Source organism: Anguilla anguilla, chromosome 5, assembly GCF_013347855.1.
Source record: "Anguilla anguilla isolate fAngAng1 chromosome 5, fAngAng1.pri, whole genome shotgun sequence".
Taxonomy (NCBI): domain Eukaryota; kingdom Metazoa; phylum Chordata; class Actinopteri; order Anguilliformes; family Anguillidae; genus Anguilla; species Anguilla anguilla.
Window position 1 is genome coordinate 11569877 of NC_049205.1, and position 23821 is coordinate 11593697.

Genomic DNA, 23821 nt, shown 5'->3' on the forward strand with positions numbered 1-23821 from the left:
CTGGCCCTCACAGCACCCAATCACTTTGACCACAATGGTTCACATTTAAGTTTGACATCCCACTTCTGCTCTCGATTTGGAAACAAACTGCTTTCGTCAGGCAGAAAATGGTTGTGTTTAGCCCCTCTGACTCAATTTTTCATAAAATGTGTTTTAATTCCAACTATTCTGATGCAGGTATTAATGGCCAGGATGTTTCTTGTATGATAAACTTAAGGTTTTTTTTTTTTTGTTTTGTTTGTTTTTCAGAAGAGGTAGCACTTGCACATATGCATGATGGGTAAAGGACCTGCATGAGAGAACACCACCAATGACATTGTAGTTGCATTGGGGGTGTCCAGCCATCCCATAAATAAATAAATAAATAAATAAATAAATAAATAAATAAATAAATAAATATTGTGAACACATCGCTGTAACCGCAGAAGTATTTTTTCCTCCTTTGAGTTACCGAAATAGTCGGGCTGCGCAGAGCAAAAAAACAAAAAAAAAACAACACATTTCCCAAGCCAACGGAGTTGAGCAAGCGTTTTCACATGCCTCTGAACAACTTCGAGCAAATAACGCAGCTAACGATAACTCGCTGCATGATACGAGTATTAGTATTAGTAGTAGTGGGCTAGTTTTAATAGTAGTAGTCGTAGTTGTATTAGTAGCAGCAATAGTATTAGTAATAATAATAATACTACTAATAATAATAATAATAATAATACTTATAATACTTATTATTATATTTATTAGTATTACTATTATAGTATGTATTATGTATACGCGACAAGATTGGAAACGTTTTCAAAAGAATGAACTTTTTTGCTAATGTGTTGCTTGTTTAGTTTTAGAATGATAAAGTGGAAAGACTACAACAATCTGTAGTTCTGAGACCGCAATGAAAGGTGCTTTTGCGAATGGTATATTGGGTGTTGTTGTCCTACTCAATAAAAATATCAGGCATTTATACATTAAACAACATCAATTCCCATGAATCATTGGACATTGTAGAAAACGTATGTGCGTGAATGCGCAAACTCCTGTAGCCAATTCCTGTTGGGCCGGCCATGTTGGAATCTGAAGTCTGTTTGCTTTCTGAAGCTACTGAGTGACTGGGTATTTTGGAGTGTAATATAGCTATCATTTGTTGGTACTTCAAAGGTTTGAGTTGGCTAGGCATTCTAACCGAGAATCAGCCTTCTTTAGACGTCAAGTTGTCTCATATTTCAGCGGGAAAATGAGCCCAACCGACGCTAAACGAGGAGCTAAGCGCAGGAAGAACAAGCGGGGCGGTGGCAGTAGCTGCAGTAGCACAGTCAGCAGCAGTAGTGGAAAGGCCGGCGCTCTAGCCACGGCCCGAAGTTCCCAAGCTGCGGGAACACCCGCCTCTGTCATGGGCTTGTTGTCAGCAGGAAGTACTGGAAACGGCAATCCGGGAGGCATCATGGGCCTGAACGGAGAGGTGAGACTCTCCGTGCGAGATACGGTGACACCTCCAAAGCACAGTCAGCCACCAGACAGTAGAATCAGGAATACACATACCAGACTAAGGCCTTGGTTGCGCTACGAGATAGCTAGTTTAGCACTTTTGGGGGAGTGTTATTAGCTAAGCTGTTCAATTTAGCAAGCTTGCTAAATCCAGGCCACCGACCGTAAACAAATGTTGGCTGGCCAGTTTGTGATCGTTGGGTTAGCCGGAGGACATGCACTTCCCCTTTATTTTAGAGGTTGATTTGATTGTACATAGCGAATATTAGCTTGCCAACATCCTTATTAGCCAGATAGCTTCAGGAGCTAATTTTCAATATTTTAGCTGGCTGATCAATCTCCAATCTGGCTATTAAGGAAATATAGATTTGACTAGATAGCTGCCCAGCTGTTGAGGATGTTATTTTTTCTTTTCTTGGCTAACACTAGTGTCCTACCTAGTGTTAGCTATACATGTTATGTAGCAAACAAGCCACTTAGGAACTGTGTTAGCTAGCTTTCTAGCGAATGGTGATTTCAGTTAGCAGACAGCTACGATGGATATTCAAGTTGGGCAGATAAACAGCTTACAAGCTAGTTGTTAGTGTGCATGTGATATGTTAAGTTGTCAGTAATGTTTTATTCAAGAAAGTGTAATTTGAGTCAAATAGGTAAATTGGTGTGGTTTGCACTGGCAGCTATTTGAGGTTAGCGAGACTGCTAAGTCTCCCGCTGAAGAATGGTCGTTGCCCTGCAAGAAGTGGGAGGCTCGCGTGCTGGCCCGCCTATGAGATGTGGCTGTCCAGTGTCGACGAGCAGGAAGTCAGTATCCCAATTTGTGAGTGGCACATTTGGCCAGTGTCCTTTGACGGCAGAAAAAGAGATGGATCATCCTTTTTGGTACATTGGACCATCTGTCGGAATATTTATTTGTGTACACATTGAACATTTAGGGCAGCGTAGTACTGTATTACTGCTGAAAGATGTTGCTTCAATTAGTATATTACCTACAGGTCAGTCTGTAGACTTTGATTATTCTAAGCTGCTATGATATGAGATTTCCTTTTTTATTTTACAACAGCACATAAAAATGATTATTCTTACCAGCTGAGAATAGACTTATCCAGTGAGTTTCAATCTTTCTTAAAACCTTCAGTCACATGGCTTGGCAGCAATTTTATTACAATACCAGACCTTTGAGTTTTGAATGTGTATGAGATCCTATAGAGGGATGGTCATCAGCACTGGCAGCATGCATTATTTAGTGGACATGCAGTGGGACTGCCCATCATGTGGTCATTGTGTGTGCTCCAGGAAGAGTTGACTCGGACAGTGTAGCGCAGTAAAAATCTGGAGCATAGTCCTGATGGCTTAAGATGGGTTTGTCAGTCTGACTTGGAATTGGCCCATGAATAACTCTGTTCAGATCCCCACCTGACTCGCACTGATTGGTTGGTCGGGTGCTGAAGATCTTGTTCGTGACCTTTTCCCCCATCCCGTAGTTTACCCCCTGGCTTGGTGGAGTCCTCTCTCTTCCTGGAGGAGACGACAGGAAGGGGACCTTGTTCTCACCCACGCGGGGCCTTTCTGAAGCCCAGCCCTCGTTCCCCGCTTCGGAACAGGTGATCGAGCTGGCGGGCGGCGCTTGGGGGCACTAACGGGCTTTGGGCATTCACAGCATGGCTGTCATTTTCACACGGTTGTCCGTCCGGAGATTTGGGCTGCAGGTGCTCAGTTAGAGAGGTGAAGTGAGGATACGTTCTGTAGCAGTGCGGAGTATCAGGTCTGCGGCTCTAGAGAACCGTGTTTCCCGTCTTTGAGTCAATGTGTCAGCATCGGTGCCAGAAAATGACTATCACACCGGGTATGTTTAGACTTGCCGCTGTAGCATTACTCTAAACCCTTTCGTGAATTGTAGCCAGAACCCCTTTGGAGCTATGCACAGACGGTCAGGAATAGCAGCAACCTGCTGTGCTTGTTATCGACTTTCAGCCATTGTTGCATTGCCTCCCAATTGTATTTTTAAGTGTCATTTGTAAAAGTTTTGGTATCTCCCATTCACCTGCACGTTGCTCTGAAGCAATAGGTTTTTTAATTTGCTGGCAATATTTGGATCGAGTCAAATTGTGATCCACTGCAACTGTAAACATGGAGAGATATCCATTTAACTGCAGCTGAGCTGAAATCTCTATGCTGACATGCTTGTGGGAGTAAGAGCCTGGCCATTTGTAAACAGTATATGCTTTATGTGCGCTCGTCTGTCATTGGTGTCAATTGATACCAAGGTTAAATGTCTTTAGATGCAGTACATACGGGTTGAAGCAGAAGCTTGTTTTGTGTTGTGTTGTGTTCGGCAGTGTACATGCAGCCTGCAGATGCATATAGTGGCTCTTCAGATTACTGCATGTGTGAATATGAAACGTAATAGTGGCAGCCGATCCAGAAATCTTTGGCGAGACTTTCTGCGCGTAACGCTGTGCGAGTGTTAGTGTGAGAGAGTGTGTGTGTGTGTGTGTGTGTGTGTGCGTGTGCAAGCAAGCTCGTGCATGCAGCTGAAAGTCTGCAAGCACGTTCAAATCTTTCTCCTCGTACCCAGAGTCGCGCTGCCTGTGCTGTGTGCTTTGCGGTCTGGGTCTATCTGCCTTTGTGAACAGTGTGGACTTCACCTCACAATCTGCCCTTTTTGTCTGTCCAGGTTACAGTAAATGGCACACAGTTTTCAGAGGGCCCAGTGAATTCTGACTTCTCAGGAGTCATGCAGGTAATTCAGCCTTCAGCTGTCGTTTGCAATTGGAAAATGAGGTTTCATGAGCCCCAGAGCAATGGCAACTCCCATGCACTGTGAGTCACTCACTCATTTATGGAAGTTTTCGTTTTTTGCGATGGAGGAATAAGCCTTTAATTGGTTTATAGTCAGTAATTGGCAGGGTGTGGTGGCCAATTGTGGTGGTCACAAATCCTCATTGTTGAGTATTCCTGCTAGCCTCGCTGCTAGTCCCAATGTTTTCTGCGTTCCTCACATTAGTGGCTAATGGTAACTGCTCAGTAGTATGCTAGCCAACTTCTTTAGGGCTTAGCCCTTTATCTTGTTCAGTTGAATGTTGCTACTGAACATTGAAAGAAAACATGCACTCATAGCATAATTAATAATAATCCAGTTTATGATCTTACGGCATTTTGATTGAGCCAAGCTTGTAATCAGAATGTTGGAGGTTTGAATCCAGGTTAGAGGGCAACCTATTAGCGACTATTGGAGTGCCACCTGAATAGTCTTAGTGAACACTTGTTGCATTTGTAAAGCAAATGTGTTCTCTCTACACTCTCCAAGTCAGTCTTAATGAAGGTGTCTGGTTGCTTAGTTTTTCCTCCATTTTTTATTTATAGCGTAAGGGCATTTTCTCATTTTTCACCCTTAATGAACAGAATTAGGTCATTCTTTTTTCCCATTCTAGTCAAATTTTTTCATGTCAATTGTGAGAAAAATTGCTTTGAAATTTTTTGCACCGTCAAAGTAGTTTGATGTTGAATTTCCACACCAAAGCATGATAGGGGCTTTCCACCACACTCATTTAGCGCCTGGCTGTTATTTTCCTGGGGAGGGGTGATTCTGAAGCCATGTGGAGTTGCACGCTCTGCCAGTCACTGACTCCAACAGACAGGCTCTCCATAGCGAATCATTATGGTCTGTTCACAAATGAACTCACAGCGCCTGATCCCTTTTCTCTTCCTGGAGTTCCCGAAGCCTCACTCTCCCATTGCTAGCAGCGGTATTGACGCATTCCCTTGACTTTAAATGACGGGTGCTTGTTGGGCGCTGTGCGAATGACGAAGGGTCGGTCTGGTTGTTTGTGTCACAGAGCCCGTTCACCTTCGGGCTGGGCCAGAGGGCGCCGTACTCCTCCGGCGATCGCTGCCTGCTGTGCCGCGGCGAACGCAAGGACGCCTCGCTCCTGGACGCGGGGGTCCTGGGCTCCAACGGGGCCTCCCTCTCGCCCCCCGCCAAAGCCAACAGTGTGCTCCAGCTGCCCCTGTGGGTGTGTCCCGACTGCCGGCGAACCGTGGAGAAGGAGGAGCGGCACGCCGCCCTGGAGCAGTCGCTGGGGGTAAGCCCGCCTCCGGCTCGGACTACAGCCAACAGTGGAAAAACTACATTTAGAATGTTACAAGGAGTACGGTGGCCTTGAAAGGACAAAAATCTCAATTCGAACATTTGCCAAGTGGTAGTGCTGGGCCCTGATAAAATGCAGGCATGACATGTGTATCAATGTACTGCTTCACAGCCAGTGTTCTCATAACCTGAGAAGAGGGGGCTCAGCAGGAACAGCAACTTTTCCTTCTCTTTTTTTCTCGTGTTCCATGCTAGTGTCTCTTCTAAGATTCCTGCGGTGTCAGTTCGGTGACACAAATCGCCCAGGTTCTTCACCAGTTCAGTTTTTACGTAATTCACAGCGTAATAGTGAAAATGTAGAAAATTCCCTCGCGGTGCTCTCCCCCCTGTTTTACTTGGGTCGTTATGACTGGGGATCGAGCAGCGATGTAATGTTGTGGGCGTAAGCTGTGATGTGAGATGCCTGTGTTGAGCACACGCTGCTTCCTGTGTGGCCCCAGAATCAGGACTTCCTGTTGCACATGCCCGTGGCGCAGGAGCCCGGCGGCATGCAGGCGCTCCCGCCGCCCGACCCCAGCGTGGCCCCGCCTGCCGACACGCCCTGCAGCTGCGAGGCCTGCAGCGAGCGGAGGTGAGTGGCCCTAAACGTGGCCCCAGGGCCCCAAGCGTTTACACGCTACTCACTGGCACGCTTGAGCTGCCACATCAGCAAAACTTATCACCCCCTTTCCTCCTGCTTTCCCTCTCTCCCCTTCCCCTCACCCCCTTCCCCCGCTTCCTCTCTCTCCCCTTCCCCTTGCTTCGCTCTCTCCCCTTCCCCTCTCTCCCTCTCTCCCCTTCCCCTCCCCCCCTTCCCCCGCTTCCTCCCTCTCCCCTTCCCCTTGCTTCGCTCTCTCCCCTTCCCCTCTCCTCTTCCCCTCACAGGGACATTTCGGCCGAGTCAGAGAGGGAGTCTCAGCAGCTGCAGAACTACTGGTCGGAGGTGCGCTACCTGGTCCGCTGCATTTACCGACAGACGGGCACGCCTCTGGCCGACGACCACGACCAGCCCCTGGAGCGGGACAAGGAGGGCATGAGGGAGCTGGTTGACAGGTACCCACAGCTGCAAACTGGATACACCAAACTCTGGAATTGCACATACTGCATTGTAGCATTCAAGGCAGACAATAATCTGCCATTAAACGTTAAATGAGGATTTAAACATCTCCCATTGGTCAGACGCTTGTGTAATGGTCTCCCATTGGCTGTCTAGGCTGTGTGAATAGGATTTAAATACCTCCCATTGGTCAGAAGCTTGCGTAATGGTCTTCAATTGGCTGTTCAGGCTATGTGGGAAGGACATGAACATCTCCCGTTGGTCAGAAGCTTGCGTAACGGTCTCCCGTTGGCTGTCCAGGCTGTGTGAGAAGGACCCGTACCAGCTGTACCAGCGGCTGGAGCAGCAGGCGCGGGAGTACGTGCTGGAGATGAAGGTTCGGCTGCTGAAGCACCTGTCGGCGGGGTCCAAGGGGGCGTCGGCCGTGCAGGGCCCTCCCCAGGCGCACCAGTTCATCTCCTTGCTGCTGGAGGAGTACAGCGCCCTCTGCCAGGCGGCCCGCACCATCAGCACCTTCCTCCTCACGCTGGTGAGAGCTCACCGCGGGAACCGGTGGGGGTTTAACCGCTCCAGAACCCAGGCCCTTAGGGTTGCTGCATGTGATCCCAGGGAAAGTGCTTGGTTGGACATACTAAGCGTAAACATTGACTTTGATCAAGTCTGCCTTTTACACCTGCAGTTGGCAGTTGTTGGTTCTAGGAAAAGCTTGATTGTGAGTAGGCACTCAACAGGAATGGCTTAGCTGAAAACAGACAGCTATGGTTGGAGCTATTTGTGATTATTTGAAGCTGATTGGTTTTGGTCACATACAAACACAGAGATTTGCTGTATTCATACGTGACACCAATGGAGCGTTGCTGTGTTTCGGGGTGGTCAGCTGACCCCTCTCCCAGTTTCTGACCGCTGCGCGCTCTTGCCGTCTCCCAGGAGAGGGAACACCTCCACAAGTTCCAGGTGACCTGGGAGCTGCACAACAAGCACCTGTTTGAAAACCTGGTCTTCTCAGAGCCCATCCTGCACAACAGCCTTCCTGCTCTGGTCTCGCAGCTACGGTAGGCCCCAGCATCTGCATAATCTTGCAAATTATGATTTTATTGATGTTGATTTGTCATGTTGATGTATTGATTTTAGTGAGAAGTGCAGTTTAAAAAAAAATAAATAAAAGATTTGGCTTGGTTATTTATTTTTCTCAGCAGGCTTCATCTAGGGTAACTGCTCAGATAAAATTTATTTTCCTATGCAAATTACTCGGGCTGTTCATTTCAAGAGCTTTCCTCAATGAGTATACGAGCGGTGTCCCGCCGGGGATTTGAACCTACAGCCTTCTGGTTCCAAGCCCCCTCCAGCTCACTGCTGCCTGTAGCATCTGTGGATAGGCCTGACTGTGTGCGTGTGCTGATTGTGACGGACAGGCACGGGACCGCCTCCCACGACTCGTACAGCGAGGACATGTACCGGGCCCTGCTGGAGAGGTACCACCAGCTGGACCAGGAGATGAACGTGGTCGCGGTCGAGTGGCTGGAGTGCGAGAAGCGCATCGACGACTACGTCGACGAACAGGTGTGTCAATCCTTTCACCGTGAGGAAAGGTCGATAGTTACATAGTGTTGTCCTTAACTTTAATGCATTTTAGGGGCTTATTAATTGCTTTTTTTAACATACTTATTTATATTCAGAATTTTAATGTTTGATTTTTATTTTGTTTAACAGCTGCTTTTTAAGGTTGAAGGACAGAACCATACCAACCAAAGGACAGAACCTCACAAGTCATTAATTAGCAAAAATGTAAGTAGTAACTAACATGAGATCACTGAGCTTATTCTCACCATGCTAGTTCCATGGAGTCCCATGATGTTCAGTGTTCCCCTCCAGATTTGAGGGGAGGGGGTGGTAGTGAGCATTTATGAATATATGAGTTGTCTGTTCATCGTCATGAAAGCCAGGAAAACTTTGATTGTTGTTCTGAACAATCTAATACACTGATTTCATATAGGCCTTGATTTGTATTTGATTCGTGACATTTTTGAACTCTTATTCTTTTATTCATTCATTTTCAAAAACATTTAATATAAGCAGATTGCCTGCATCTCATTTTAAAACCCACTCAGTTTTTTTGAGCGTAGGCATTCTCACGATATAAATGCGAATGACATCAGGAAATTTGTTCTGGAAGGGCCCTTGTGAGAATGGCCATTGCAGGGAAACCAAATTGTCCTCGATGAATCGAGACTTATTTGTTTTTGTTTTGTGCACATTCTTTCAAGATGTCATTAAAAACGAAGCAGAGGCTGTTGAAAGAAGACTGGGAATTCTTTAAACAGAGAAGATTTATCGAAGAACAGGTACGGTTGTGTTGTCAGATGCACAACAGTCACTTTCATTTAAAACTTGTTGTCTGCCAGGGTAAAGTGGCGTACGTGGTACTGTTCATTGGACAATAGATTTACTGCTCCTTGTAGTGTGGTTCAGTTCAAATATCGATTGTAAGCGCCGCCTGTTCTTAGACCTTTTAATTCGGTTTGACTTTACTGGCGTCCAGTCTAATTTGTGTCTTGTGTGTCACTTTTCCCTCCCCAGCTAACAAACAGTAAAAAGTCCCTGACAGCTGACAGTAACTTCACAGACACTATGAGACAGATGCTGTCATCTCGGCTCAGCATACCGGACTGCCCAAACTGTAATTACCGAAGACGGTACGTTCCAAGGATTTGTCTTGTGTTCTAGCCCAGCAAGGCAAGGTTTTTTTATGTTTTAGTTTTAAAAAAATTAAGTTTTCATATTATGTATTAAATATACATATATATTTTTTAAGTAATTGAGTCTATTTTGACGTTTATATTTAAAAACTTGGATTGTTTTATTTTATTTTTGTGCCTAGCTAAGCTCTGTCAAATATAGTGACTGCAGCCCTCCTGTCATTGGCTCCAGGTGCACATGTGATGACTGCAGCCTGTCGCACATCCTGACCTGCGGGATCATGGACTCGCCCATCGCCGACGACGACCTCCACGTCAAGCTGCCCCTGCAGCCAGAGCCGCACCCCCCCAGCATATCCTCTGCCAGCTCCGCCTCTGGCTCCGCCTCCGGCTCCAGTTCACCGGTCATCACTGTCCAGCAGCACCACCCAAACCTCCTCCTCGCGGACAGCTGCCCCGCCCCTGCCTTGTAAGCGCTCCCCCCCCCCCCTCCCCCCTCCCCCGCCTGCCACAGCTTTACCCTCTCACTCGATTTAGGGACTGCCCTCGTGAACTGTCTGAGAGGGTGGGGTTGTGCTGTCATTCACTCAAGCAAGCCAGTCAAAGGGCTAGGCAGGCCACAATGAATTGTTGTGATTGGTTCAAATCAGCACAGGAAAACAAAACCTCATCCCATTCATTGCTACTATTTTAAGTTCTAACACATGAGGTTGTTCTGCTAACATAACATAATAACTGAAGTTTACCTGTAAGCTCATTCTGTTTATGAATGGGCATGTCCTATCGAATACACCGTGTGGGCCTGTTGCGTTAGCTTATTCTCCATTGGAGAGGAGGGCTATATTTGGGTGCCTTGGTGGCGTTTGCCCAGTTCCCCGGTTGGCCGCGCGCTGACGCTGACGCTCACGCTGCCTTCTCTTCCCGCGACGGCAGCGACGACGACGACGAAGTGCCTCAGCTGTCCGCCAAGTTCGCCGACATCTACCCGCTGAGCGGCTACGAGGACGCGGAGGTGGCGGCCGGCATGAACGGGATCCACGGCGACCTGAACGGCGGCGGGGAGAACATGGCGCTGAAGGACGAGGTGCGCGCCTGACGAGAGAGCGCAGTTTCAAACGCCTGCAGAACGGCCTCCCAGTGGGGCTGCTGTCCCATTGGACATGGCCTCTCCCTAGCCAGTTTAACAGGGGAACAGATCCACTTTGAAAAGTCTAGAAAGGATTCAGAACTGAATCGTGCACCCATCCAGGGTATGAACATTTAAGTGGGGGAAAGATAGATAAACAAATGGACTTTATAAATGAGAGAGGAGCTCACGCTTTCTGGCATTTGTTAGGAATATTTTTTTAATGCATCTTGTATATTTATGCATGTATAATGTTATCAACGGTACCACCGAGCATCCAGCGCTGTGTCGCCCAGGAAGGCTGGGGGTAGCGGCTCTGAGTGGCTCGGCGTTGCTGGCTCCCACTCGCGTGCTAACCGCTCCCTCTCCTTCCCCGCAGTCCCCCAGGGGGAGCAGCAGCAGCTCCTCTGAGGCGGACGATGAGGAGGCAGATGGGGACAGCAACGGGGAGCCTCCGGGCCCACAGGGGGCGCTGCCGCCGGGGAAGAGGAACTCCACCAAGCAGCAACTGCACACCGACAGCCCTCCCCCATCGTACCCCCACCCGCAAGTGCAGAACGGGGTAAGATTATAAACTTTCCCTTATGCAGTCTTTGTAATGGTGTTAATGCTTAAAGAGGCATCACTGAACATGACTGAACAAGGACTGTAGCAGTATTAACACTAATCATATAGACATACATTTAAAATCATGAAATTCTCTCCTCTTTCTGTATGTGGCATTCTCACAATTTTAAAATAAAAGTTTTTTTTTTTTTGTAATTCTAGGTAAAATTGTACAAAATTGTTTTTTGTATTTTTCTGATATTGCATTTGCTCAGCAGTATCTGATTGGTTAAGATTATATTACTGTACTACTGACATGTGACACAGTGAGACCTAAGCATTTCTGGGTTAAGCGAGGGCGTGGTTGTAAAGGCGGCGGTGTGTTTCCTTGGCGACAGGCGGCACAGGCACAGCACGCGTGCGAGTGTCACGTGTGCAGCCAGGAGGCGGCGACCCTGCCCCCCGGCAGGCCCCACGGGGCCCACCAGTTCTTCGCCGAGAAGACGTCCCACCCCGCCCTGCACCTCTACCCCCACATCCACGGCCACCCGCCCCTGCACAGCCCCCTGTCTCACCTCCCCCGGCCCCTGCTGCACCCCACCCTGTACTCCAGCCCCCCCCTCGCGCGCGGAAAGGTGAGACCGCCCTCTCGGCCACGCCCGTGCTTTCGTTCTTCCACACGCCCTGCGCTCACCTCAAAGTCAAGAGAAGAGCTGGGGTGGTTTGGAACCAGAACACTCTGAGCTTCATCGCTCCGTGTTAAACGCCACAGCGTTTAGATCGCTCACTCCCATAGTCTCGATCTCGTCTTATGTTTCCTAAATGGTAAAAGAGCCCGGTTAAAGGAGAATTGAAAACCTTTCATCCCATTGTGTTTATCTCGTTTAGGGTGGCAGGGCATGTTCTGCTAGCCTGATCTCTGTGTATCTGACATGCCGTTCTTAAGTCGGCCACAAGGGGCCACACTTCAACAGTTTTAGGCGCCGAATGGCTTGCGTGTTTTACTTTATCTAAAATTTAATAGGATTTGATGCAATGTAAAATGGCTACCAAGTCCTATAATTTCCTGAAAGTTGTTCCGGAAGCTTCCATATTTTGCCTTCTTAGGCGTAACATGTTGTTACTCCAGTGTGTAATTGGCACGTGTGTTAAGTTCCTGTGCCCCTGTTCGAATGGGAGACGGTGATTAAATCGAAGTCCCTGTGTTTCACAGACTCTCCTGTCAGCTCCCACGTCCAATCACAGCGGCGGGAAGCACCAGGTGTTCACCCCGCCCCTGCAGGAGCACGTCCTTCAGAACTGCCTGGGCGGCGGTGGGGGCGGGGCCGGGGACTGGAACGCCTCACTGCACTGCCCCTCGCTCAAGTTCGAGAACATCTGGGACACCAACGTGATGAAGAACTGGAACCCCGCCATCTTCTTACAGGAGCCGCTTCCAGGTAAGCTCCGCCCCCCCTGTATAAGAGCCAGCGCTCGGCACAGAAATCATCCAAGCGCTTGTGCTACAGTGCGTAGGTCTGAGCTTCTCTTGATAAAGTAATTCTTTGCCCATTAGCAGTGGTGCGTTTAATTATGTTTTTCAAGACTCAGCAGTTGCTCAAATTAAGGAAAATATCATCTGAAACAAATAAGCAAGAGCTCTTGCTTACAGGTTGATGACTCATGGAAAGACCTTGCTTTTTAAGGGCCCATTAAGCTTTGTTTGAGGGCTCATTACCTTCTGTAATTATCCTGCAATTCACTGTATAATCCAGTGGAGATCTGTGCGCTAATTTAAAGCTGTAATGGGGTGAAAAGCCTCTTGTGTGTTTGTGTGTGTGTGTGTGTTCAGTAAAATGTCCTCACAAAGCAATGTGTTTTAGATTCATTAATCAAATTGTCTCTCCCCCCCCCCCCCCCCCCCCCCCCCCGGCGTCGTCTCTCCGTCTCTAACAGGTGACATCCTGGGTCCCACTCTTCCAGAGGTCCCTTTGCCGTCGCCCGGCAACGAGCCCAGCACGCCCCCGGAGACCAAGGAGAAGAAGAACACGGCCAAGAAAAAGTGTCTGTACAACTTCCAGGATGCCTTCATGGAAGCCAACAAAGCGGCCATGGCCACGTCGTCGGCAACCTCGCCCGTGTCCTGCGCGGCAACCACTGTCCAGTCAAGTAAAAACCACACCCGTTTTACCCAAGAGCCTCTTTCCTAAGTAACACAGTGCTAGCAAAATGACTGTTAGCCTAGCAGAGACGGTGTCTCCACAGGCTTGAATAGTTTCATATTAATATGTCAGAATCGTTAACGAGACATCCAGATTCGTCTGAAATGACTTCGGTCTGTTTATTTTACTCACTCCATGACATCACCTTTATAATTGCGACCCTTTGCACGCGTCTGTCTCATGTTTTGGCTTGCCGACCACAGATTGGTATGTAATGCTAATTAGTTTAAATTGTAGGGTCAAACATGAGTAAGCAGTTGCTAAATTTGTGGTAACCCAATGCTACAATTTGTGCACGGCTTTAAGCTAAGTGTGTGTCCTCACAGTGTTCTCATTTGTCACAGGTGAAGTCTTTCATAATGTAGGTAAAGAGGACCACAGACACCTGACCCCCGTCGCCCCGCGGAACAGCCCCACGGGTCTGGCCTCCCTGCCCCCCCTCCCCGCCCCAACGCTGCCCCCGGCCCCCTCCGCACACCTCCCCGGCATGGGGCCCCAGCACTACCCGAAGGCGGGCCTGCTGGCCCCCAGCTTTCTGGAGGCCCACCACCAGATGGCATGCCCCTCCTCCGTCGACTCGGCCCCCGCCCTGGCCGAGGGCCCGGCCAGCGCCCCCCCCAGCGTGTGCAGGTGAGCTGCGGAAGGACACGCGCGAGAGAATGCGTGCGTGCGTGCGTGCGTGCGTGCGTGCGTGCGTGCGTGCGTGTGTGTGTGTGTGTGTTTGTGTGTGTGTTTATACACACACACGTGTATATTTATAGCAGTCTGACGTCCTGCTCTCATGGGTATTTGGTTGCTACACTATGCACTGAAACACTATGCAATGACATAGTGTTGCATTTGTAGCTCACCGTTTGGCACAGCATGTGCTATTTTGTCATGTAAATACGTTGTTGTTAAGGGTAATTGTTAACCGCTTTTAGTACATAATGTCAGCCTTATCTTAATGGACTTTAACTGTAGCTGTTTTTACCTTGTCTCTGTTGTTGCTCTAGTGATATTCATTTCATGTATCATGTCATATTATCCCTATGATCACTCAGATTGTTGGCCACAAAGAGAGGCCAGATTAGCCAACAATAATTCCTGGTAATGTATGATACCATTAAGTGTGTCATGTTATTGTGTTATGCTGAGACACCCCTGCTGCTGACTTTAACTGGCCACTTGAAGTGCCAGTCCTTATTTTTTCATGCTAACAAATTCGGCACCACATTCGATACCTTTTCCTGTGGTGCAGCTTGGCGATTATTAGCCAATTCAGTTAAGCATTTTACTGCGGTTGCTCTGTGTCCATCCTGCGTTCTATAGACCACCAGTCACTACCAAACACTGTGTCAGATTGTGACATCATCAATGTGTTTATTTTAGCTTTTTTTTAAAATAACAAATGGAAAAAAGTATACGATTATTCAGAAAACCGCATAGCAATGAGATGAGCGTGGCGATGTGAGTAGTGAGGCAGGCGATAGGCTCTGACCCGGGTGGGCGTGGGCTTTCGACAGCGACCCCGACTGCGAGGGCCACCGGTGCGAGGGGAACGGGGCCTACGACCACCAGCCCTACGACGGGGAGGAGAGCCAGGACGAGGACAGCTGCTCCGAGCACAGCTCCAGCACCTCCACCTCCACCAATCAGAAGGAAGGAAAGTACTGCGACTGCTGCTACTGCGAGTTCTTCGGCCACGGCGGGGTAAGAGCCTCGCCGCTCCCGGCCGTTCCCCCGTCGGAACGCGCTTTCATCACCGCGCTGTACTGTACGACCAGCAGGCGGCAGCGTGGAGTAACCCGACTTGTGAACATTTGCATCCAGGCGTATGCTTAATGTGTCCAGCTGTGCTGGTGGCATATGTGAAATGCAGCTTCCAAGTTGTTGTACCGAAAATCTTATAAAGAAGATTATTACAGTAATGCCTGTTAAACACAGTTGGGATCAATGTGATCTCCAACTGCACGTAGAAGTTTCCAGGACAATTTTCTCTCTGTTTGCTTGGTAGTTAAAACAGAACTTATGTAGATTGAATACAATATAATACAGATTAGCTACTTGAAAGCTTACAGTGGCAGTCCCCACCACCTGGGATTCGAACCTCGTACCTTCTGGTTGACGGCCCAGCTCCCCAGCCACGCTGTGTCATTTAAACCGATGAGGACACCTGAAGCGCCCCCGTCCTCCTTATTTATGCCTCTGTGCCCCCCCCCCCGCAGCCCCCGGCCGCCCCCACCAGCAGGAACTACGCGGAGATGCGGGAGAAGCTGCGCCTGCGGCTGACCAAGCGCAAGGAGGAGCCGGCCAAGAAGGACGAGCCTCCGCCCGAGCGCGACGGCGTGGAGGACCACCGCAAGGTGGAGGACCTGCTGCAGTTCATCAACAGCGCCGACAGCAAGCCCGCCAGCAGCTCCAAAGCAGCCAAGCGCGCCCGGCACAAACAGAAGAAGGTACCCGCGCCTCCTCACTGCTTATTAATATACACTGTGAGGGTGTTACTATTGGCATAAAACCTACCTCATCTGTTAGCATTGACCTGAACTTATATGTTAAATGGCCTAGGGGCATACCTGTGTAGTTAACAGTGAAATGAAATTGGCCTAGGAACGTGTTTGTATAACGAATGGTGAGTATTAGAGACAGTGTAGTGTCACACGAATATAGTGAAAGGTCAGTGGTAGCTGTTCTAGAGGCCTGCTTTCGTAGTGAATGGTGAATAGTAAATGGTATAGTGGAAGGTGAATGGTAACTGGTCCGGAGGCTTGCTTGCATAATGAATGTAGTGAATAGTAAATGGTGAGTAGCGTCACATTTGCGTAGCAAAAGCAGCTGGTCTATGGGCAGGCCTGTATAATACAGGTTGACTGAAGAAGGGTGTTGTTACTGGGTATGGTGTTTTCAGGGCCTGTGTTGTTTGTGTGTGAGTTTGCTGAGAGCAGCTGTGCGTCTGCCTTTCAGATGGAGGAGAAAGCCCGGCAGGAGGCGGAGGCGCGGGAGAGGGAGGAGGAGCAGAGGCAGAGGGAGGCGGAGGAGGAGGCGCTGAAGCAGGAGCTGCTCCGGCTCCAGGAGCTCCAGCAGCTCAGGGCAGCCAAGAAGAAGAGGAAGGAGAAGGCCAGGGAGACACAGAGACCGGCCCCCCAGAACCCCCAGCCCCTGAAGGAGTCGGCGCAGAACGTTCTGGAAAACCTGCGGAACGGCAAGACTGCACCGCTGCTGCAGAGCCTCCTCACCGCCCTGCCCAACGGCCACAGGGTCGCCCGGCCCCCCTCCTCCCCACAGGCTCCGCCCCACGGCCACAGGCCCGCCCACCCCCCCTCCTCCCCGCACGCCCCGCCCCACAGCCACCGAGCCGCTCAGTCCCCCTCCTCCCCGCAGGCCCCGCCCCACGGCCACAGGCCCGCCCAGCCCCCCGCCTCCCCACAGGCTGCACCGCACAGGGCCACCCAGCCCCCTGCCTCCCCACAGGCCCCGCCCCACGGAGAGGCCAACGGCAAGCCCAGGGCCAAGCAGCAGCCGACGGCCAGGCCCACCCTCGACGCGCCCAAGCGGCCCGCAGAGCCGGTCGCGAAGCCCGCCAACGGCCCGCAAACAGAGCCCAAGCCCGGGCCCCGCCCGAGCGAGGACCCCGCCCCCGAGCGCCGCGAGCTGCCCAATAACGTCAGAGAAGAGAGGACGGCCCCGCCCAAACCCGAGCGAGAGACCACGCCCCCGCCAGAGACGCCGCAGCACAACGGCAGACCCGCCACCGCCGAGTCACCCCAGCCCAAAGGAAAGGCCCGGAAGAACAAGAAGAAGAAGGGAGAGAAAAGCAGCAACTCCATCGGTGAGCGACCGATTGCCATTACCTTCATCTGAGAATGCACCTAACTTCTTTATTTATTCATTATGACAGGAATGTCCCCGCTTAAGTATTCATATGGCAGCTTAATACCTTAAGGCAAGCTTAATTTCATTAGTCAAACTATGCTCATTTTCATTAGGTTACATCTGGGCCTGTTACTGCTTGCTATTTATCTGTGGATCAAGTTCACAAACTAGCACATCCAAGACTGAGAAGGTCTTTTCGAGACGGTTATGTAAAAATGGGTGTTTTGTTTGGTTGTCTTTTTAGATGACGTGTTTCTGCCCAAAGACATCGATCTTGACAGTGTGGAAATGGACGAGACGGAGCGGGAGGTGGAGTACTTCAAAAGGTGCGAGCTTCTTCACCCTCCGCGAAAACGAAACGCCCTCACAGATGTTTGATTTGTTTTAATGCAATACCACTGGGAGTTTCATTTCCCTTGTACAACAGCGCTTTGAGTCTATTGGAATTTACAGTCGTGCGAAAATTGACTCATGCCCAGGCACTGAGGGCAGCGTTGCTTATGGTCAACTGGCGAATTACCCCCAGCTGTCTCTGAGCTGGCGCTGCAGCGGTGTCAGAAACGGCAGACAAAACGCCGCTTGGTTTTTTTTCAAACGTGACATTTTTCTCCTCTTTATAGGTTTTGCTTGGATTCTGCCAGACAGACGAGACAACGGCTGTCAATCAACTGGTCCAACTTCAGCCTGAAGAAAGCCACGTTCGCCGCCCACTGACCGCCCCTCGCCCCCCTTCCCCCGAAACGACAAGACTTTGGCGGGAAGAACTCGCCCCGGACGGCCTCGCAAACACGCGGGCCGACTCCCCCTCCCCACAACGCCCCGCCCCCCGGCCTGGAGCCGCCGCTGCCTTGCCACGCCCCTTTCGCTGCGATCCCAGGAAACACACCTGGCCCGACGGCCCTCCCTGCAGAACTGTGTAAAAACAAAACAAAAAAAAAAAAAGACGAAAATGAAACAAAAACTAAAAAAGACAACTAAACGCTACTTCCTACCTGAATTTGTTTGCTTGTGTGCTTTCAGTCTGTGAGTGGGATGTTTTTTTTCCTCCTGGCTCGACCCAGGTTCCGAATTTAAACACCCTGGCTTCTCTTTGGCTTATCGTCTGTCCGGGCTGCTTAATGTATTTGGATGAAGGCCCCCCCTCAAAGGCAGACGCACAAAGAGATTAATTTATTTTAAAAGAATGTAAAACGGAAAAACAAACAAACAAAAAAAAAAAAGAAACAGCCTTCGGTTCACGGTCATTTTGGCTTCTGTTGCACACGCACACGGCACGGCACTGCGGCCTGATCGCTAACGCGGAAGTGGGCTTGCTCAGAAAAAAACCGCTCTAGTCCCGGGTTACTATGGAGAGTGGGGCTGGGGGGCCAGCTAATACTTGAGAATTGTTTTTTTTTTTTTTTTTCACCCCCCCTCCTTCCCTTTCCCATTTAAAATCCACCTTTAAAGTGTACAAGATACACAGTTTTGTTTTTTTTCCCCCACTTCCTTTTTGACCTGTAGCCAGCTTGTATGAGAAGACTTTCAGAAGGAATTTGAGAAAAGAACAATACTCACACTGTCGATCTGTTATAGAGTGTATATTGTATTAACACTGAAGCCAAACTGGCTACTTTTTAACATATTGTTAAGTAATATTAAAAATCTTGTCTTTCTTTTTGAAAGATGGAATACAGTAGTATGGCAAGAAATGTGTCTTGTGTCTGTTTACGGTGTCATCGTAAATCATCATCATCGCAAAATGAACTGTACAAATACTGAGCCCACAAGGCAAAGGCAGCCTCCCATTGGCTTCATGGAACTTAAGGGTGTCCCCAGTTAGTGGTGTCATTTACTTAAACTCTTTGTGAAAGTTGGTCATTCACAGATTTCGGGGATTAGTCAAAGCCAACGCACTTAATGAACAACTGGCTGGGCTGTATTGACACATCCGAATTCTCCAGTGAGCTCATTTACGGTAGCCTAGTACTGCTTTTTGACACGGACTGGGAATATCTGTCATTTTGAAAAACGCATGCCCGCATATTCTGCAACAGAACGCATCGTGATTCAGGGGCTGTGCGGGAAAAGGTTTCTGGTAATCTTTACAAAAAGATTTTCGAGCTCGCACAAGCCCGCCTGCTGGCACGGAATGACAATACCAGGACCTTCTTCGCATTGTTCCATGATGCATATCCAAAATGGGGATGCATCGTTTGTCAATACAAAAGCACTATGTCAGTACAGGGTATTCATTCCTCCAGAAGCATAGATATATATTCAAATCCTTATCATTTGCATATACATCACATGCTTCAGAGATATTTTCTGTGTTCACTTTCAGGAAGCAAACGGTTAACCAAACATTTTTTTATGCCATTATAAGATAAAGGGATCCAGAAGTGGTAAGTTTCCATTTTAATGCATCTGTGTTTTCCTCCATGAAACAGAATAGCCAGATTAATGGGGTCAGTGAGGAGTCGACAATGAGTTGGAAAAGGGAAATTGCAATAAGGTTTTCATTTCTGCTTTGTGATATACACCATTTAAACAGAACAACAGTCATTTAACTTTAAACAGTATGCCTTTATTTAAATAGCTGGTGGCATTTACCAGGATTATGAAATGTCCTGCTTCTGAAAGGCTTCTAAAACTGAAAGTCAAACGCTACAGTCAAAAGACTTGTTCTAAAGATAGCTATAACCACACGCCCGCTGTATCTAGTGTGTATAAACACCATAGAGAAAGGGAAGTTTCTGCAATTGTGTCATCTTGAACATCTGTAGTTCTTTCTCACATCCTGTAGTGCAGCGCTTCGGTGTGGTTTAAGCCACCGTGCTCACGTCACATGAGCGAAAAGCAGTTGGGGATTTTTTTCTTTTTTTTTTTTTTTTTTTTTTTTTTTTTTTTTTTTTTTTTGGGGCCACACGTTTGTACTACAGGTATGGAACAAAATGTGTAATTTCCATCCTGTCTGGAGATTTTTCTTTATGACCTGAGCCCACAACCTAAGATGTGGCACAAGAAAGGAGACTGTCTGATTAGTCTTACGAATACCCGGTGAGTCACGCAATCGTTGAGCTCACCTCTCTTGGTCGCAGTGTCTGGACTTCACCAGGTAGCTCATTTGAATTTCAAGCAGGTTTCTTGTAAGATGTGGTTTCATGGATTTTGAATGGCTCAGTCTACTGGACTTGGCATATCGTCATGTTACTCGTCCCATATTGGTCATTTTAGGTGTAACTTAGCTATACCTTGATGCCTCATATATACCTGATTGACTGTTATCATGTTACAAATCTATAAGGGGGAAGTCAGATAGTCCAAGATTTGAAATGGCTTCAATATAGTGGTAGTGGCAATGGTATTAGGTAAACCTTACATAAAACTTACATTGTCCATACATCACCCATGTTGCACAGTCAGATTCTGTGACTTTTGAAATGACTACCTTTATTTTTAGAAATAGGAGTATCTTGGGTTTGCATATTGCTATACATAAAAAAAATAAGATATAGATAATCCTACACTGTATTCAGTTCAGAGGCTGATTAAAAGATGTCTCCAGCAATAAGAAGCACTGATATAGTGCCATGAAAAACTATTTGCCCCATTTCCTATTTTCCTCAATTATATACTGTTTGTCACACTGAATGGTTTCATATCTTAAGAGAAAATGTGATATCAGACAAAGAGAACCGGCGTGAACACAAGACACTTTTTAAAACATTTCATTTATTTAATGAAAAAAATTATCAAGCACCCATATCGCCCATGTGAAAAGTAATACTTAGCCTTTGGTTGCACCACCTTTACCAGTAATAACTGCTACCAAATGGAATTTTTGCCCAGTAGTTGCAGTACTGCTTTTATTCAGACGAATTGATAGGTTTCCAAGCATGAACTGCTTGTTTCACAATGCTTTTATTGTGAAATGTTGTATTTGTTTTAGAGTAGACGTAATGGGACCCGTGCCATCCATAAAGTTCCACTTTTGACTCATCTGTTCATAGAACATTATTCCAAAAGGCTTGGGGATCATCCAGGAACTGTTTTGCAAATATGAGACGAGCATTAATGTTTCAGTGGTTTCCACCTTGCTACTCTCCCATGAATGACCATTTTTTTCCCAGTCTCTTTCTTATTGTGTAGTCATGAACACTGACCTTAACTGTGACTAGAGAGGCCTGCAGTTCTTTAGATGTTCTTCTGGGATCTTTTTGTGATTTCCTGAATGAGTTGTCTCTGCCCCCTTGGAGTAATTTTGGCAGGCCATTCTGGGAAGATTCTCCACTATTTCAAGTGTCCTCCATTTGGAGATAATGACTCTCACTGTGGTTTGGTGAAATCCCAGAGCCTTAGAAATAGATTTGTAACCCTTTCCAGACTGATAATTCAACAACTTTATCATCTCTTCTGGAATTTCCTTTGATAATGGCATATTGTTCTTGTAGAAACTTCATGGTGAGTACTTCACTCTGATGGTAAGGTTCAATATGAGTGAGGTTTAGATTCAACAGGTCTGGTCTCAGTCAAGCCTGACATTCAATAAAATGAATCAAATTATCAATATAATTTTGGTTAATTGGTTGACTGAGTAACTTCTGAATGGGAATTGCTTTGTCACATGGGTGATGGGTGTTTGATAATGATTTTCATTAAATGAAATAATATTTTAAAATGATGTGATTTTTGTTAACTCAGTTTTACATTCTGTCTAAAGATTTAAATCCATTCAGTGTGACAAATATGCAGTAATAGAGGAAATCAGGAAGGGGCAAACACTTTTTTTTACAACACTGTGACTCAATGACCTGAGTCAGGGAAAATAAGGGAAAATAAGTCGAACAAAATGGATACTGGCAGAAATCTGGGATGAGTGCCACAGGAACGTAAAACTTGTACACCTTTTAATCTGGGTTAGAAGACCGCTTTGTTAGTGGTGTGATATTTGGCAGAAATGGTTGCATGGTGAGGGCATAATGACTTCCCACAGTAACACTTCTTCAACGAGGGCAGTGGCAGAAGCTGCATTTAAAATACTTCTAAAACCACCAGACTTGACAATAATACCGCTGTTGCTATAAATGAAAACAAACAGTGCGAAGATTAAAGTGCTTCTCTTTGAGGCTGGTTTAAGAGGCAGTCTGGGTTCGGGAATTCCCTGGCCAATGGGAATTTCCCAATATTTTTGGGTACGCAAATCGTGTCTGCAGATTGACTTATAGTTTTTTTTTCTTACTGACTGTGTGTCTCATAGGCCTTTCCCTCTCATGAAGGAGAACGAGGAGAAGCAGGATTTCCAGCAGGGGGATCCAGATCCACAGCCGTTCACACTTGGACATGGCCACAAGGGCCATTGTGGAAGACCAGGTTTGCTCCTCAGACCTCATGATTTCACACACTTTTGAATAACAGTTGGAACTGACAGATGTGTGGTCGGCAGTAACTGGATTAAGCCCATAATCTCATAAAGCGACAGCTATTTCAGTGGTTTCCTGAGCATGATGAAGGCTTGTCTGAATATTTTCCACTGTAGGAGAGTGGGCTGCATGTAGTTGTAGGCTGCGGGAAATCCATAGAAGGCCACCAGCAATGGTGTAGGTGAAGGGAAATCCCTGTCAGCCAACATATCACTTTGTTTGGGGGACAGTATCTTTTTTTTTGCCTTATATAGTTATCTTTAGTAATAATAATATGTAGTTTGGCAGAGTGACTTTCAGGCATTTGTACATTTCCAACTTGAAAAACAAAAGCTTTCAAAACCACAATTTTCATACTTTTTACATTTTGTGTGCGCACATGATTGGTTCAACTAGTCTAGAGGGCTAAATACCTTGATTGCAGAATCAATCAGCAACTCTCAATCCTGTTTTTTGACAGACACTCAATTTACTGGAGATGTTTTTGTAATAAATTTAACTCAAATTTGTGGCAGCAGTCCCAGTCATTTCATATAAAATAAAATGAGTTTTCTATCGATTTAGACTACACATTGAGAGAAATGGCATGCGTTGTAAAAGACAGATAGTTTACCTTGAACTCTGGCTGTCACCTACCCATGACATATAAAATGGGGCCGTGGGCACATGGTGAAATATTTCTGAGCTCATGGCTGCTTTGTAAGGCAGGCAGTTGACTTCTAATGCCCGTTTTGGTTCTCTCCTTAAATAGCTGGATACTCCCTGTTTCCCAGGGGTTGTCTCGCTGTCTGACCTTTGACCCTCGTCTTAGCCAGTTCTGTCTGTGCTGACAGCTGGAAATGGGCCTCAGTCATAGAGAGGCATTAAGGCCAGCCCCGGTAGGGGCTTCCCACCGCTTACACAACCCGATCCCTCGCTGCAATATAAACTGCCGCGCATAGCCTGCGATGACGCCGCCGGGTCTAAGTTTGTACGCCCCGTTACAAAGGTTTCTCAGCGTCTGTCACGTCACGTCACCGTTCAGCACGGCGTTCCCCCAAACTGACCTGCATTTACCCACGAGTGCCGCAGCTGCGTTACTTAAAGACCAATGCATTTCTATAATCCCAAATTACTTGACCAATAAATTGACTTAAGGTATTTCTCTTCAAGAGCAATCAAGATTTGTATTACAGAAAATGCAATTTTAAATGCCATTGAAGCCACGTTAAAGTACTGAAGAACACACCCTCTCTTTCATATTTTTTTTAAATGTTATAATAACTTGATCCTTATCACACGGAAACAGGAAATCCCCAAACTGAAACCAAACATTTGAAATAATTTGACAGCTGTA

General features: G+C 47.4%; 1 protein-coding gene across 1 annotated transcript; it reads left to right on the plus strand.

The window, feature by feature from the left end:
- The first annotated feature begins 1042 nt into the window (after positions 1 to 1042).
- On the plus strand, positions 1043 to 18774 carry fam193a (family with sequence similarity 193 member A). The gene is made up of 24 exons (XM_035418058.1): positions 1043 to 1450; positions 2958 to 3077; positions 4151 to 4216; positions 5313 to 5558; positions 6064 to 6194; positions 6488 to 6655; positions 6960 to 7188; positions 7587 to 7711; positions 8072 to 8219; positions 8370 to 8444; positions 8924 to 9001; positions 9237 to 9352; positions 9588 to 9824; positions 10289 to 10439; positions 10861 to 11043; positions 11426 to 11662; positions 12241 to 12466; positions 12963 to 13175; positions 13573 to 13858; positions 14734 to 14920; positions 15436 to 15666; positions 16175 to 17039; positions 17328 to 17409; positions 17704 to 18774. The coding sequence occupies exons 1-24, from the start codon at positions 1226 to 1228 to the stop codon at positions 17795 to 17797; spliced, it is 4719 nt and encodes a 1572-aa protein (XP_035273949.1). The 5' UTR covers positions 1043 to 1225; the 3' UTR covers positions 17798 to 18774.
- Positions 18775 to 23821: the final 5047 nt, after the last annotated feature.

Coding starts and splice junctions, on each gene's coding strand:
- fam193a (XM_035418058.1), top strand. CDS start 1,226: ATGAGCCCAACCGACGCTAAACGAGGAGCTAAGCGCAGGAAGAACAAG. Junction 9,353..9,587: donor AACTGTAATTACCGAAGACG/GTACGTTCCAAG, acceptor CATTGGCTCCAG/GTGCACATGTGATGACTGCA. Junction 17,410..17,703: donor GAGGTGGAGTACTTCAAAAG/GTGCGAGCTTCT, acceptor TCCTCTTTATAG/GTTTTGCTTGGATTCTGCCA.